The 16,916-nt window shown below is 39.5% G+C and overlaps 1 protein-coding gene across 1 annotated transcript in view; it reads left to right on the forward strand.

Moving 5' to 3' along the window:
• Positions 1 to 14,046, forward strand: part of LOC131245930 (exosome complex component RRP41-like) — a 48,878-nt gene extending 34,832 nt beyond the window's left edge. Inside the window, exons 5-7 of the mRNA XM_058245718.1 lie at positions 3,941 to 4,029; positions 6,719 to 6,868; positions 13,786 to 14,046. Of these exons, the coding sequence (XP_058101701.1) occupies positions 3,941 to 4,029; positions 6,719 to 6,868; positions 13,786 to 13,872 (326 nt within the window). The 3' untranslated portion in view covers positions 13,873 to 14,046. The remainder of the gene's footprint in view (positions 1 to 3,940; positions 4,030 to 6,718; positions 6,869 to 13,785) is intronic.
• Positions 14,047 to 16,916: the final 2,870 nt, after the last annotated feature.

Consider the following 16,916-nt stretch of genomic DNA (forward strand, 5'->3'; position numbering starts at 1 on the left):
CTCTAACCAAACCGTTAAAAATCTAGAGCATGTAGCAGCCCACTCTAAAATGAGCTGGAATACTTGAAAGATCTGGCTTGCACTTGCCATAAAAAATTCTCCTTTTCTTTTCGATCCACAATGTCCAAATAACTGCTGAAACTGCTTGATCCCACAACAGCCTCCCAATTGATCCCCAACCTGCCACAGCCCAGCTGCTAATAACCTCCACCACTGATCTAGGAAACACCCAAACCACCTGAAACTTGGCTAGCACCGCAGACCAAACCTTGGAAGCCATCGGATAGTGTAACAAGATATGAGTCACTGATTCGTTGCTAACTCAGGGGCTGTTTGTTTACCACTTAATATGCCCCTGAAATCTGAAAATCAGATTTCAGCAGCTTAATATGCTATTTTGGGTGTTTGTTTAACACACTTAAAACAAGTCCTTAATGGAAATTAATCACAGAATTAATTCTGGGGTGGTCCATGCATCGAAAGCGGTAAGTGATGTGTCTGGAACGCGGAAAGTGGATTTGTGTTTTTTTTTTTTTGAAAATGACAACTTTGCCCCTTCCGTACGGACTTCATTTTGACGTGGCAAAGTCCTGTGGGCTCCACTATGATGTATTTGTTATATCCACACTGTCCATCCAATTTTCCAGATCATCGAAGGACATGATACAAATAATGAGGTAGATCCAAAACTCAAGTGGATCACGCACCTGAAGCTGTGGGGGCAATGACACCCATTGTTGAAACCTCCTAGGGCTCACCATGATGTTTATTTGCTATTCAATCTGTTCATAAGGTCACATAGACTTGGATGAAGGGAAAAAAACAAATATCAGCTTGATCCAAGACTTCTGTGGCCCCAAGAAGTTTTCAATTGTAAACATTCAATCCCCACTTTGTTTTTTTTTTTTTTTTTTTTTTGTGGTGTGGTCCACTTGAGCGTTGGATCTACCTCATTTTTTGGATCATGACCTAATCAATGTTTTAAATATCGATGATTTTAGCCGATATATCCCACGATATATCTTGTATCCCACCAGTGTGATACGAAACGCACAAGTAGTGCAGTATATCCCACATGTTCGATCTAGTGAGTATTTTCGAATTTCGATCATTTTTATTTTTATTTTTGCTGTAAATCATGTTAAATTAGTGTCAAATTGTTACAAATCCATGTTTTGCATGAAAAATCATGGATTGGGAGCTTCGATTTCAAGGTTGGAGGAGATGGGCCAAGTTGCGGAAAATTGGAAAAAATCAAAATTTCCCAATTTCTCGCAAATCGTTTGCAATCTTTGTGTCCAAACATCAAATCAAACATGTGTAACCTAATCTAGTGATTTTTCTTTTACTTTTGAATGTATTGCTTGTGTTTCCACACGTCTTCTTACATTTATAAATTATGAATAGACATTGAATATACTTGCATCAATTCAGTTAGACAACACATAAATTAGGACCCCTTACAAAGAAAACCTATTATGTGTACTTATTTTTTTGTAATGTTTTGATTTATAAGTGTGTATTGATGTCTTTTTTAACAATCACATTTTCATTGAAAAATTCAACCAATTTCCAAATGTTTCCCCATGTTTCCAACAACAGCAATACATTACACGATACAACTGATATATCCTATGCAATTACCGATACGTATCCATATCCCAAGAATGCAATATGTAATGTGATACCGATATTTCGAGCACCGGACCTAATATAATTTGAAAAAAAAAAAGGATGGACGGTGCGGATCTAACACATACATCATAGTGGGGCGTACAAAACTTTGCCACGTCAATACGGTACTGGCCTCCGATGTTGTGTTCTATACTAGGCAATCTATTACGGAAATGGATTGCGTGGTGTGCCACACACCACTGTGTTGATGTCACTGAGTTTTGTGGGCCTCACCATAATATATGTGTCTTATCTACACTGTCCATCCATTTTACGAGACCATTTGATGGCATGGGCCCAAAAATGAGGTAGATACAAAGCTCAACTGGACCACAAAAAACAATGAGGATTGAAAGTCAACCATTGAAAACTTCTTGGAGGCAGTAGAAATTTTGGATCAATCTGATATTTGTTTTTTCCATTCATCTAGGTCTATGTAACCTCTTGAACAGGTTGGATGACAAATAAACATCATGATGGGCTCTAGGAAGGTTTCAATGGTAGGAATCATTATCTCCATTGCTTTCTATGGTGTGGTCCACTTGAGGTTTAGATTTGCCTCATTTGTGGGCTCATGACCTAAAAGGATCTCGCCAAATGGATAAACAGTGTGGATATAACACATACATCGGGGGACGTCAACACACCACCGAGGTCGGTGGTGTGGGGCACACCACGCAATGTTTATTTAACATCCAATTTTTTATAAGGTCACATAGACCAGGATCACGGGAAAAAAAACGAATATTAGCTTGATCCAAAACTTTCGTGGCCCACAAAATGTTTTTCATGGTGGGTATTCAATCCTTGCTGTTTGGTCCACTTGAGATTTGGATCTGCTTCATTTTTGGGACCATGGCATAAAATGAGCTGTAAAAACTGACGGACAGTGTGGATGTACAACACATACATCAAGGTGGGCCCTACGGTAAGGGCATCACCCACTATGGTGTTACTAGTAACCCCTAATCTGACGTAGCTAGTGAAAGCCTTTAGCAGGAACTTTATACCATGGGAAGTTAGGTGGTTAGGTGGGGTCGCTATGATGTTTGTGAGAAATCCACCCTTCCATCTGTTTTTTTGGATTTAAGTTAGGACATGGGTAATTTGGTAAATTTATCAAATTTCAGACATTTTTACCAAACAGAATTTTTTGGATTCGGTACTAAATTTCAGTGTTCAGAAACAGTTTACCAAACATGCATTCCAACACTATGTCTATCAGTACATAAAATTCAGTACACAATGGATCCAGTACTCAAATTAATTTCAGACTTTTTGGTTTCTTATTCAGTTTACCAAATGCACCCTCAACACATATTGCACCTGGTTGGGATCTGCAAACCTTGACTCTTCAGATTATGTATAGTGAGGATTTTCTCTAGACATGCTGTCCATGAGACGATGGAAATGACAAAAGCTGGCCAACCCCAGACAAAGCAGTAGCTAAATATTTGACAGAGAACTTACCGTCGGATTCCAATTGCCAGATCTGCCTGTTGAAACCTTGCCCATGGATGAATACTGATTTCAGGATGCAAAAAAGGCACAAAATGCCATCTCAGAGTCATTAAAATCACGACGGAATCTGATGTCCCACACTAACCTTCCACCAACACGTTGGAGGCACTGCGTCATAGCAGTGCATTTGACAGGAGCCACTCTAAACAGGTACTCATATTCCCCCCTGAATGGAGTCTTGCTACACTATCAGTTTTCCCAGAAGTGAACTCTGGAGCCCTGCTCTACTCTAAATTTGGCAAAGCTTTCACAAAAGAATCGTGCCACATCACCACATGCCAAAATGGGGAACCTTTAGCCTAGAGGCAGCTAGCACATCCCACCCGTTTGCATCCAAACCATCCTTGACAACGAGAACCTCCCTAATGAGGGAAGGATTCCTAATCCATCTAACACCACCATTTACCTAATTAAACAGTTTGTGCATAAATTACCACTTCCTCAATGATAGCAGGCCGGTGTAGTAATGGTCAATCATTCAATGTCTGATTTTCCGATCTTATTATGTGACCTTTTAAGAGATACACTGTTACAAGTGTCTTACCATGAGCTGACATTATGGTATCCGCATTATTGAGATATTGGTTGTTGTGCTTCGTTGGTATGATTGATTTTCATGTCTTAAAATTTTAATTTAGCTCTGGAGGCATGTATTTTTGCAAGGATTTTCTTTTTCTCCTTTATTATTCTTTTTCCATGTCAAAATTTCTATTCTTAACATCGAGTCCTGGATGCGTACCTGTAGGTGATCTTCCAGTCGTCATATCATGTGCGAGTCTTGCATTGGCAGATGCAGGGATTATGCTGTTTGACTTAGTTTCTTCAGTTTCCGTGGTATGCACATACAGTTGATCTTTGTCAGTGATTTTTCTTTTTTACAGTGGATGACTTGAATGTTGTTTCCAATTGGCAGTTTCCAAGTAAACTTCAATCATTTGACACTTTTCAGTTATTGCCTGTGTGCATGTTGTTGTTCATGTTTGGTTGTTTGAAATTGTCAGAAAATTCTTGCACTTTTGCTAGTGTACTTAGCTCAAGAAGACTGTTAAGAGACACTGCAGAGTTGAGTTGCAATGTTTAGATCAGTGTTTTAAATAGCGGTAGCATGATGCGTACCGCCCAGCCCTCTATAGCGTGTAGCGTAAATACGTAGCGTGTAGCGTAAGCTACACGAGACTTCTATTTTTAAATTTTAAAATAGGACAAATATAATAAATAGTGAAAAAAAAGGGAAAAAATATAAAAATGCCTAAAAGATGATTCATTTTATCAATTATAAGCATGTTCAAAAACGTTATTAGTTATCATTTATCAAAAGCCAATCCACATATATAAGCCAAATCAAATAATCATCACATCAACAACTTTCTAAGCAAACCACTTTAATTAATAATGTCTAATTGAAACCACAAGTCACAATTATGAAAACAAAGAAAACGTGAAAAAAATAGTAAAAAAATAAAAAAATACATCGTAGCTTACGCTACGGACGCTACACGCTACGTAGCTGTAGCGTACGCTACAACCCCTGTAGCGATTTACGCTATTTGGGACGCTATGTAGTGCAACGGCCACACTACGCTACGTAGCGTACGCTACCACTACGCTACGGGCGCTATTTGAAACACTGGTTTAGATACAATCAACTCAATAGTGCATCCAACTGCAGGCTAACTACTGAAAACTTTACACGTTCATAAGTTCACTGATTATTGATCAACATGAATATTGTCTTTACTCATCTTGGCTTGTCCAGGCTCCAAGTACTGACTCCACATTCCATTGCATGCACACATGCAGCTGATATTTTATGAAATTTGAGAGCCATTTATTGAATCAGCCAAGTTAAATTTGAAAACAAGACTGGTTCCCAGATCATGTCCAGGACCCACTGGTTTTATTTGAAGTTAGAAGTGATTATAGCTGAGATACTTAAATCATCCATTGAATGCCTAAACTTGGAAATTGCTTTCTTACTAGGCTTTGGAAGAATGCAATGACCTTTTATCCTTACATTTTTGCATGTCAGCCATTAAATGTCTTCAAGCACTCAAACACTTAGTTGGAGTCAGTGTGACAAATCTCATTCATGCGAATTTCTGGACCTGGGAATATCTCGGGAGATTTTCAGATTTTGACTTTTTTCTCGGATATTATCAGGAAAATCTCACTGAAAATAAAATATTTGAAAGTATGTATTATAGATTACTAAATTTTAGAAAAAATGAATATAAAAGTATAAACTGAATATTTTTGTTATGATGGTTATAGTATCTATGTATTCTGCCATTTTTTAATCGTTGCTTGAAAATAGACTGGTGAAGAGATTGATATCTGTTCTCATTCATTTTCACCCTTTATTTGATTCTTTCTTCGCATTTAGGGAGTGAATTTATTTTGTGATTGCTTGAGTTTTCAAATTAAGTATGGTTGCAACTTCCCCAATGATTGCATGCCTTTTCAATCTTGAAATCCAAAGGGATGCATTATCTTGCCATTGGCTGACATAAGCATGGTTAAAAAACAGTTACATTACGGCTGTTATGTAATAACAGAAATGGTGGTGCCCGTTACGCAATACAGGGCTGTAATGCCTGATTTGAAAAAAAAAAAGAAAAAGAAAAAGAAAAGCCAATAACGGGTTGATGCAGTGCCATAATACAGGCGTGTAATGGGCTGAGACAAGGCAAATACATTTTTTCCTTTTTTAAAAAATCAATTGTTATAGGGCTGTAATGGCCGTTATGCCCCGTATTGTCATGGCCATAAGGATGGCCGTCTCAGCCACCATTACCATTATTGAATTCCTTGGACATAAGGCTTCTGTAGATCATGTTTTCTATTAATTTCTCAATTTCTTGAGTGTAGATGCATTCGGATACTGGCATATTTTCACTGTTCCTTTTTCACTTCCTATTGATTCTTTATTTGGATTTGTGTGAATGGACAAAGGAAACTGACTGTACTTGGTTTTTTCTAATCCATGTATTTTAGCTGGGCTCTTGAACACTTTCTTCCCCGTGAATCCTGGGAACCCTGAAATTTTCCTTGTTAGTTGAGCTGGTAGAGACAGTATAGTGTGTGTGGTGTGCTTTATCCAGGGTTTTTGAATCATGAGAACCCATTTTTTACTCAGTTTTTTCAAATGGTAGGAGTTTTGGATAGCATATTGTATGTCTCCTGTCGATGTTTTCCAGTTTCTATGAATCATGTGTAGTGGGGCCCGCGTTCTTAACACTTGTTTTTAGGTTGATCTGGGAATGATATTGTTAATGAAACTGAATTGCATGTATTTTATCTGCTCTTTAAAATGCTTCTTCCCCATGTTTTACCATTTTCCCAATCATAAAATGGAAGGGCTGTTTAGTTTTAGGATCTGTTGCATATATGGGCAATGCATGTCATTAAATTTTCCCCAGTTTCGTGTGCATGGGCCCATGAGAAAGAGTGATTCGTGTTCTTGAGCAATAGAACTCTCTCTGATTCTTTGTTTGATTTTTTTCTTTTCTTTTTTAAATCTTAGTCTTGTCTTGGGAAGAACCTCGTCATTGATCCTACATTAGAAGAGGAAAGCTACCAAGATGGGAGTCTTATGATCACCTGCATGCCTTCTCGGAATGAGGTCACCCAGCTAACCCTTACTGGAGAATGGTCGACTCCAAAGATTCATGAGGTATGAAAGTTTGTGTTATAAATTTTAATCTGTTGTTTCTATTTTCTCTGAGGTCAAGTTTTGAAACCTGGACCTGAGTCAACTATGCAATTGTGTTTCTTGAATTCTAAAGTTTACTGTCTGTTTGGGTGTAACCAAGAATGAGAATGGAATTGAATGCGTATCTGGCCATGTGCATTTTGCCAAAGTGGAACCATTTGGTGCAATCCCGCAAAAATTTCAATTGCAGGAGGCGCTAAACACTCCCGTTCTCAAAGTGTGCCCCAAAATGATATGGATTGATAATGGGTCGGATCTTGGACCCGTTAGTATACCATATTCTCTCATGCAAGGGGGTTGGACACATGTATTCTACGGACAATCCAAACTGATCCCCTTTGAGGTTTAAAAACCCTATTCTGTAGGCTGATATTTTGAGCACTAAGTTGGCATTTTTGGGGTTTAAGATAACCAAGCTGCACTTTTAATTAAAAAAGTATCTTGATTGAATTGGTGTGAACCACAAAACCTACTCCTGTGCTCATCTCTACTCTATGTAACACAGTTTTTTGGACATTTTCCTCACGATTAGTCTTCACAGAATTGGTTATGGGAGGGAAAATTTGTCATAAAAATGTAGCTGTTTGGCAAGAAATGGTTTTTATTTTACCGCACAAGGGACATTATGGATTGCACCCACTTCCTTTCACTTCTTTAATGTAGGGCTTGCACCAACCTCTCTTCGACACCTGCACAAAGCGTCTAATTAAGAGACCGTGTCAAAGGCTCCATGGGGCCCATCCTAATAACTATGTGCCATCCACTCCATACATCTGTGAAGTAAGCTCATCTTAGGACATTAGCTCAAAAACTAAGTGGATTAGGAACTTGAGTGGGGCCACAACAAGGGAAATAGTGAGATGGATTGCCTACTGTTCCCTTCTCTCTTTCTTTCATGCACTTGCATATGGTCCTCACCTTTCCTTCCTTGTCTCTCTTTTCTCAAACCAAAATCGTCCATAACACCTGTTTTACACAGGTGTATAAAACAACCAAGCTCTGTGAGGCCACCATGTTTTATATGCAAATCCACTCTGTCCATCAGGTCTGACCGTCTGAGTCATCATTTGAACCGTACACACAAAAGGCTGGCCCAATGAAGACTCTAATGGGCTACACAGTGGGAACATTGTAAAACTGCTCCTAAGACCTAAGTTCACACGGAGTGGCCTGTCTGATATTTGTATGAGGCTAATTTTTATATTTTCACGCATCATGATGAGTTACATATGATTAATCGTTTGATGAAAGTTACACATCATGGTGGTCCAGGCCCCACACACAAACCTATGGTTGGCTTCCCAACCCCATTGTTCCCCGTGATGCCGCCCACCTAAGTTGTGGATCTCACTGATTTTTTCCCTAATTCCTGGAATCGAGGCTAGAACCTGATGGACAGAATAGTTCTACATACACAGAATGGTGGGCCCCATATGTTTGGGTTTTTAGCACTATGTAAAACAGGTGTTGTATAGGATTTTGGTCTCGCTTCTCTCTCTATCCCAGCATTGCAGGTGCCTTACCCCTTAGTTGAGATAATTCCTAATCTAGGACCAATTTATGGAGCCAAATAATGAATAAGATCAATCAGCAAAATTAAATTAATTAATAAAAACTACAAATCTCAAGATTCAAAGAAGAATTTATGCATAGTTCAAGGCTAAGTTGTCAAGCATCATCCTACATGATCATTAAATACGGATAACTAGGATTTAATGGATGTAGGGAGATCCAAATTGCATAGGGTTTGGTGGGGAATCAAAAGGAGAATAAAAGAGAAAGAGGGTGGCCTTATGGACCAGCCCACAGGGTCCACACGTGTGGCCGTACGGTCATATGTGTGAGCCTTGGGCGGCTAGAGTTTGGTCCGTAGTGGAAGGGGTTGATAGGGAAGGTCAAAGAGAAAGCAAAGAAGGGGTTTTGGAAGGCTATTGGAGGTTTGAAACAAGAAGAAGATGGAATCTCAACAAAATAACTCGAATAGAGAAGGAAAAATTAATGGTTGATAGTTGGAAAGTCTCGCCCTCTCGTGGCTAAAGAAGGGGGCATCACATCGATCTTCATTTTAAATCGTATGGAACAAGTATTCACATCCCGTGAAGAAGAAACAAAGAGTATGTTGTTTTTTTAGAGAAATTCCACCATTAGAGAGAGGTCACATGCTTCCCCCCTATGAAGTCTCAAAAACTTTTCAAAAGTACAATATGGTCCCTGTTTCATGTATTTTGACCATAATAACCTCACTCTAAGAAAAACATATAAAATCTTTCATAAATACTCCAAAAAAACACAACTCAAGCTGAAAATAACTCCTAAAACAATTCTAAATATATATGACATCCTTTGATGAAAGATGACCCATGATCAACGGCCCGATCATGTACTCCATGCGATCCGATGGTCCGATTGTCGCGTCCATCAAATCTGACTATCCGAATCACTCCCTCAAGTAACCCATATGCATCTTCCCAGTGTGAGGTCTTCTAGGTGCTTGTACATGCAATATGGGGTCTTTAACACGGATACTCCCCTAGCCAGAGAGAGACCGAGGCCCACCTCTTTTGATACGTGCGTAAAGGTGTGCGTGATGTGATGTCCTCATCAATTCCACTATGATCGTTGGAGATGCATTTGAGGACTTCCTTTGCATTTAGAGATTAGGAACTTTTAGTGAATCGATGAAAAACCTCACTTTTCTTTGATATTTTCCATTATATAGGATTAAGCCTGACCTCTTAATTGGAAAACAGAGATTCAAAGATGGGAGCAGATTCCGTGCATCGATGTCATTCTGAACACGTGGCACACATGGATGAGATTAAAACCATCCATTTTGTGCTTCTAATCGAAAATGGTCCATGGTCCAAAAATCACAATGTTTGGATAATTTTAGCCCTTTTCTTGGTGGCACACAAATGATCAGACAAAATCAACAACGACTCCCATCAAGTGAGGAACGGGCCGTTTATTTGACGGCTAAAATAGCTTAAACAAAGAAAATTTTAGTCAAGGGTCAATGGATGGCTGATCCTGCAAGATGGCCAGTCTGGATCATTATATGCATCTGCCACGTGTGCGGTACACAATGTAGGTGCACAAAAATGTTGTGCCTCTAGAGGCAGGTAATCTGCTCCCTCAGGAGAAACTTGGGAAATTTTGCTATTTCTTTTGCATATGTTAACACTTGTCAACTGTACATGCACGAATGCACATGGAACACTGTTTTAGATTTTAATTATAAAATAAGTATAATCTTAAAATATTAAATTATTATCATGACTTAAAAGTAAAAATGTTGTAAAACATAATGATATTATTTACTATGTGAAATACTAAAAACTTTAAAACTATAATTATACTTTTGAACATTTTTAAAACTATAATCAAGCATTAAAAATTATTGTAAGAATTCAAAATAGTCTAAGCTTCTCCTCTTATTTTCAATTCCAATGTAAGTGCAAATGCATGCACAATTTCAAAAGATGTTATTTTATGCAAGTGCCAATACGATATTTTCACTTAAAAACGTGGAATGTATGTTTTGCAATATGTTTCTATGAGAAGCAACATAAGAAGGAAGAAGAGACTTCTACAAGGCCTGTTTGGATTCATTGTAAAGAAAGGAAACATTGTTTCCCATGAAACTCACTTTCTGTTGTTTGTCAAGCTTTTCTTTGTGGGAATTTTTGGGAAACACCATTTCCCACTTTCTATAATTGTTGGAAAATAAACAAATTTTTTTCCCACCTCCACCCCTAAAAATGGCATTTTCCCACGTTGGAAGGAAGATGGGTTTCTCAAGGTTTGAGCCCAAATGTGCCACCATCCATCTTCCATCGCCTCACATGTGCCAATGTGCCAACTGAGCCATTGTCAATCTTCAGTTATGTCTGACACACGCACAATGCCACATGTGTCACCATCCATCTCGTCCCCACACGTGTCAAGTGTCCCTCATGTGCTAATGTGCCACATGTGACACCATCCATCTCGTGCTCACACGTGTCAAGTGTCCCTCATGTGCTAATGTGCCACACGTGACACCATCCATCTTCTCTTGCACTCACATTTGCTAATGTGCCGCACGTACCACCATTTATCTTCTCCTGCGCCCCACGTGCAAAGCACTTTGCATGCACCAATGTGCCATCGTCTATCTTCAATCGCTCCAAATATGCTACATGTGCCAATGGTGCTAATGTGCACAAGTGCTGTCATCTAGCTTAAAGCGTCCATGTGTCAAATCTGCCCATGTGTATCTTGTGCTACATCTTGCCACCGTATGGCTTCAAGCACCTCACATGTACCATGTGTGCCACAATTCAACTTCAAGTGCACACAATTCAACATCAGGCATCCCATGTCCACTTGTGCTAACCTGGCGCATTCTAGCGACTACCTAGAATATTTTTTTTCCCAAAACTTTTCATTTTTCCGAACAGCAAATTTGAAAATAGATCCTACATTTCTAGGAAAATCTTGTTGAAAACAAACAAGGAAAACAATGTTTCCTTCCCCACCATTCCCTGGAAATAAGGTTTCCCAAGAAGCACTATTTCCTGTGCTTTCCATGAATCTAAACAGGCCCTATGAAGAAAAAGGAAGCACGAAGAAGAGGAAGTTACTAGTGCGGGATAGTTAGACGTTGAATGAATTTCAACACTTCCGAATTACTAGTGGGACTGCTTTTAGTTGAATGTGAACTGTTATATGCCACAACTACCCGGATGAGGATATTTGTGGGTCATAGCCCATCCAAAGTGAGAGAGGCAGTGCTTGATGGTTTAGGATTAGAACCATGAACTTCACTTGTCAGAACTAAAAAACTGAGTATAGTAAAATTGAAGAGACTTGGAAGCCCGTTTGAACACACCGCCTGAGAGGTCGTTTGAACCCTAAACGCCGTCTTGGTCCAAATGGCAGTTCATATAGTGTGTTTGGACGTACTTTTGCAAACCCCCATCTCATCTCCCGCTGGATAAAATAGGTGCTAAAATGCGGACCTGATTTTGTCGAATCAACCTAAAAAAACCAGGCTGGACCGCTTGAGTTCTCCTTTTTCTAGAAATCCCCTTTTGAAGAAATGCATCCAAATGGGCCCTTGAATTGTGCAGACCTCCTCTCAACATTTGGTTTGGCTCAAGGCAGACCCTCTGTTGAATGGAGATGCAAACTTCAAACGTGGAAACCAATGACACTTATGTTTTTGTTCAGTCAACATAAGCTATCTGTTCTGCTGGAAACCAAAGGTAGTTAAGGATCAAAATTGCAGTGGAATGAACCACTGGAAAAGTCTAAAACATAAGCTATCTGTTCTGGTCCCAGTATATGATGGTGGAATCACTCTGCCATGTATCCTGTGAAGAGAGCTCTACCTGTTATGGTTCTTCAGGCATTGTGTCATCATCTCTGAGATTCCTTTTCATGCAACTCAATTTTGATAGGAGAGACCAAAAAAGGAGAGTTTTCCCAAACCAACAGTCATGCTCATCCACTTGTAGTACACGTGCTGTTGTGGCACATGTGCAAGATCCAAGCCTTCAATGACATTACCTGTAATTTCCAAACCATTTGTTCCAATAATGAAGTTGGTTCAACCCCAGGGTCGGAAACAGTGAACAAATCAAATGGACAACAAGAAAATATCATTGAGGCCATTCATTTGTTTGTACAATCTTGCCCACCTTAGTAGCGAACGAGCATGGTTTTTAGGCCACTTGATCTGAAGAACGTGGGCCATCTCATGGAAAGCTCAGATCTCGTACACGTGCTGATGGCTTTTCTATACACCATCTGGGCTTAGCAAAACCTTCCATTGTTTTTGGAGGAGGGTTTTATTACAACATGTCGTCCATCCATGTAATGTACATGTTGGGATGCACTTCTGCAGTCTCTACTCACTATTGCCAAGGGGTGGTAAAAGCAAACCTCCTTCCATATTAGTAGGCTTTGAATTACAATTCTATATATTTGTACATATCCCAAATTCCATACGCATACACCCATTACAGTACATGCATGCTAAAACATACACACTAGTTACCAGATTGGATCATCAGGCCTCATCCTAGATTCAGTATGCCAGAAGAACTCTCACAGTGGAATATTTAAGCCTATAGTTGATGAATCTCTCATCCTTTGAATGTGGACTGTTGTTTAGACCATTGATGATCTTCTAATCTTTAAGATTTTTGAGGCAGCCAACATCAGTCATGTGGCTTATCGTGTAATTGATTTGGATCACCAAACATGACCACAGACCCAATGGCTATAGTCCTGTATCCAGACCACTGGCCATTATACAGTTATGATCATTACACAGTCATCAATTGTGATGTTCGGATCCTATAGTTCTGTAGTCTAGACAATTGATCTTTTGAGTCTCATGTGCATATTCCACACCATTTTAAGATTATTTGGCCAAACTGAGGCTGTTTAACTATAAGGTAGGGCAAACGTGGATGGTCAAAAAAACTTGCAATTTTTCTAGGCTATCAGTCGCTTTGATACGTGTGGCTGTGATAGCTCAACAACCTTAGTTTATTTTTATATATAGTATTGTGAATTTGTGATGAATCTGACCTGTTGCTCCCTGCAGATTTCCTACACATTGGCCAAAGTTCGGACCTGTGGCTCCATATAGAGTCACATGTGGGGAGGTTTTGGCCCACCAAACCTCTGTAAATCCACATAAGGGAATTCTAAGTGGTATAATCTGTAGGAATTTAGGAATTTACTCAAATACCTTTAAATAGTGGTATATGCATATTATAGAGATAGGGGTTAAAAGGGAATCTAAAATGCCTGGAAACTCCCCTTTTTATAGGTAGTATGGATAAATGGTTTGTTATTGATGTATGCATCTATTCCATGAGCAGGCAATGGAGCTTTGCCTAGACGCTTGCTCGAAGCTCGGGAAGATCACGAGGTCCTGTTTAAAAGAAGCTGCTTCTGCATCCCAGTAGTGGAAATTCTACTCATCTTTTCTTCTTTTCGGCAGTTTGGAACTCCACTCTAGTTTTGATTATATGCTTGAAAGCACACATCCCTTTTCTCTTTTTTGCTAATAGTCCCAAAGAAGCATTCCTCTGTTCTTTAGAAATTTGACATGGTGGAAATCCATTGCCCAGTTTTGATTCTTTTCTATCCCTTTTGAAAGTCTATGCTATATATATTGGTGTTTATCAGTTTTGTCTTTTTTTCCCCCATTTCCAATGCTTCTTTTGTATATGAGAATCATCTACAGCTTGTCTTGTGTGTGTGGCTACACCATGGTGTGTATGGCATCCAACCTGTCTAGTAGGGACAGCCCACCATGAAAGTGGGGCCCATGAAAAGTCAGGGTGACCCAATCATCAGGTGGGCCACGTCATAGAAAAGCCCTCCAATTGGATCAGCCTGATTATTGGTGCCTCCCAATTTCATGGTGGGACAGCCCTTCTGGACAAGGTTGGATGCCCATGAACGCACAACAGTGGGCCCCAGATGCAACTGGTTGAGCTCTAGAGGAAACCTTTTGTACTTGTATTTTTGAGATATGTTTACAATGAAACTTACAAATGTATGTGCTTGAAATTCTGTCTTGGGTCTCTTTTATTTTATATGTATGAGAAGTAACCAAGTACTCCTGCTAGTTCCTTAAGCTTACTGTACCAGGTTCATTGCTCAAAGACATGCAGAAAACTTGGAAAATAAAAAATAAAAAATGAAGCTTGATTTTAAATAATTACAGTATCATAAGCCCATCTGATGATTTAGCTTGTTGTGATTTTCTAATTATCAAAGTGGGGTGTTGGATGTCATACACACGTCATGTCACGTGTGACTAAGGTATATTGATCTGGACCATCCATCTGGTGAGCCCCACCACATATGGGGCTTGTTTGATGACCTTGCTCATCCGTTAGATCAATGGCCCACACTGATGTGGGACAAATCGATTGGATGTGGCGTAAGTGGATCCCTGATTGTGGGGCCCACCGTGATGTATGTGGTCCATCCATTTTGACAGCTCATTTTGGGGCATGATCCAAAAAATGGAGCAGATCCAATCTCAAGGCTTGTCGTAATGCCTTCCCGATCATGATCTTGCTCATCCGTCAGATCAATGGCCCACACTGACGTGGGACAAATTGATTGGATGTGGCGTCAGTGGATCCCTGACTGTGGGGCCCACCGTGATGTATGTGCGTTATATCAATGTGGTCCATCCATCTTGACAGCTCATTTTGGAGCATGATCTAAAAAAAATGAAGCAGATCCAAATCTCAGGGGGACCATACTAAAAACTTGTGGCCCACAAAAGTTTTGGATCAAGCTTATATCTGTGTGATCCCTTCATCCAGGTCTTTGTAACCTTATCAAAAAGTTTGGATGGCAAATAAACATTCTGGTGGCCCCCAAGAAGTTTTTAATGATGGGTATTTAATCATTACTATTTCTGTGTTGTGGTCCACCTGAGATTTGGATCTACTTCATTTTGAGATCATGCCCTAAAATGAGCTATCAAAAACAGATGGACGGTGTAGATGTAAGGCACATACATCATGGTGGGTCCCACAGTCAGGGATGTACGTTCATCTGACGGGGGAGGTTTGTGGGGCACGATTGATCGGTCCATCTATGAGCGGCTTCGATCCCGAGAAGTTGGGCCACGGTATGCAGTTTTGCTTGGAGAAATGAAAGCTGTTTCTTATCAGCAAAAGACCAAATGATAATTTTGTAGGTCCCCAGATAAAAGAGGGTATTATAGAGTGCCGAAATTTGCTCATTCCGCACGCTTTAGGCACATCAGGCAGCCACACGTGCCAATGTCGAACTCGTGTGTAGCATCTGAGCGTCCCATCAGGTGACTTTAACTGTTTGGTTCGTCCTCCCTAAAATCATGCCCCTTCAAACCTCAAGTGGGCCACAGCACACAATGCAAATGGACAAGAAGATAAAAAAATGTTTTACCTGGCCCACTTGATTTTTGGGGCAGAAGATCTAAGTATCCTTTCTAACCAGAACAAATCTTCCATGTCGCACACATGTTCCATATTGACACGTGTGAGTGGACCCTGTGGAATTATTAGACCAGTATACTTAGTCCAAACTCAACTTCTCTGTCTAATCAGTTTGTAGAAGTGGCCCCATGCCTCATACCGTTGATATGGTATGGTGCATGCACTAAAACTCTTCCCGGTCTTTAGGTTATCTGGCTATTTTCCTGGTTCAATGTCAACAATTGCTGTAACGTTTTATTTGTTCGAGACCTGTTGGAAGGTTTGGATTCCACCGTGCAATAAGGCCACATAATATCAACGTTGGTTGGATCGTTTGTGAGACTTTATCGCAGAAATGAGTTAAACTATGCATGAATAAAGGAGATTACTTAAATTGAATTTTAAAAGCATACTTGAGTTGGAAGACATTTTGATGCCGCAATTTTAGAGATTACTAAACCAAAATTTAAAAACATACCTAAGTGGAGAGACATTCCTAATGCTGCTAAAATAACGTATTTGTTCATCTGCACCTTTCATCCTTTAGAAATCTGTCAATGAAACTAGAGATTTTTATCTGATTTTGAATCGTCTTTTTCTAGGCATAGGAAATTCCGATGTAGAAATTAGACGATTTTAAGCTACTTGTTATGTAAACGTCCAAATCAAAAAGAAAAAAAAAAAAAAAAGACTGCATATCTTTAAAAAAGAAGAAGAAGAAAAAAAATAAATCAATATCAATTGTGTTCTCTCTCTCCCTACACCTCCTCTCTTGTGAACTTATTTTTCCTTTGCTTTTCCTTTTCTTTGCATGAGATATCATCTTTAGCACTGGTTATCACGTTGAAATTATTTTTGTTGATGTCAATTTCTGATTAATCCTTCTTGAACCCTTGAACACTTGTACAGAGAATAGAAAGGAAGACCCTGGCTAATTTAGGGGACCATTCGATGCCAAAGTTATGAATCTGGATCTTTGTAGAGATAGTTTAGCGTAAAGGGTTATCTAGGCATAAGTACGCGTA

The sequence above is a fragment of the Magnolia sinica genome, chromosome 5, assembly GCF_029962835.1.
Source record: "Magnolia sinica isolate HGM2019 chromosome 5, MsV1, whole genome shotgun sequence".
Taxonomy (NCBI): Eukaryota; Viridiplantae; Streptophyta; class Magnoliopsida; order Magnoliales; family Magnoliaceae; genus Magnolia; species Magnolia sinica.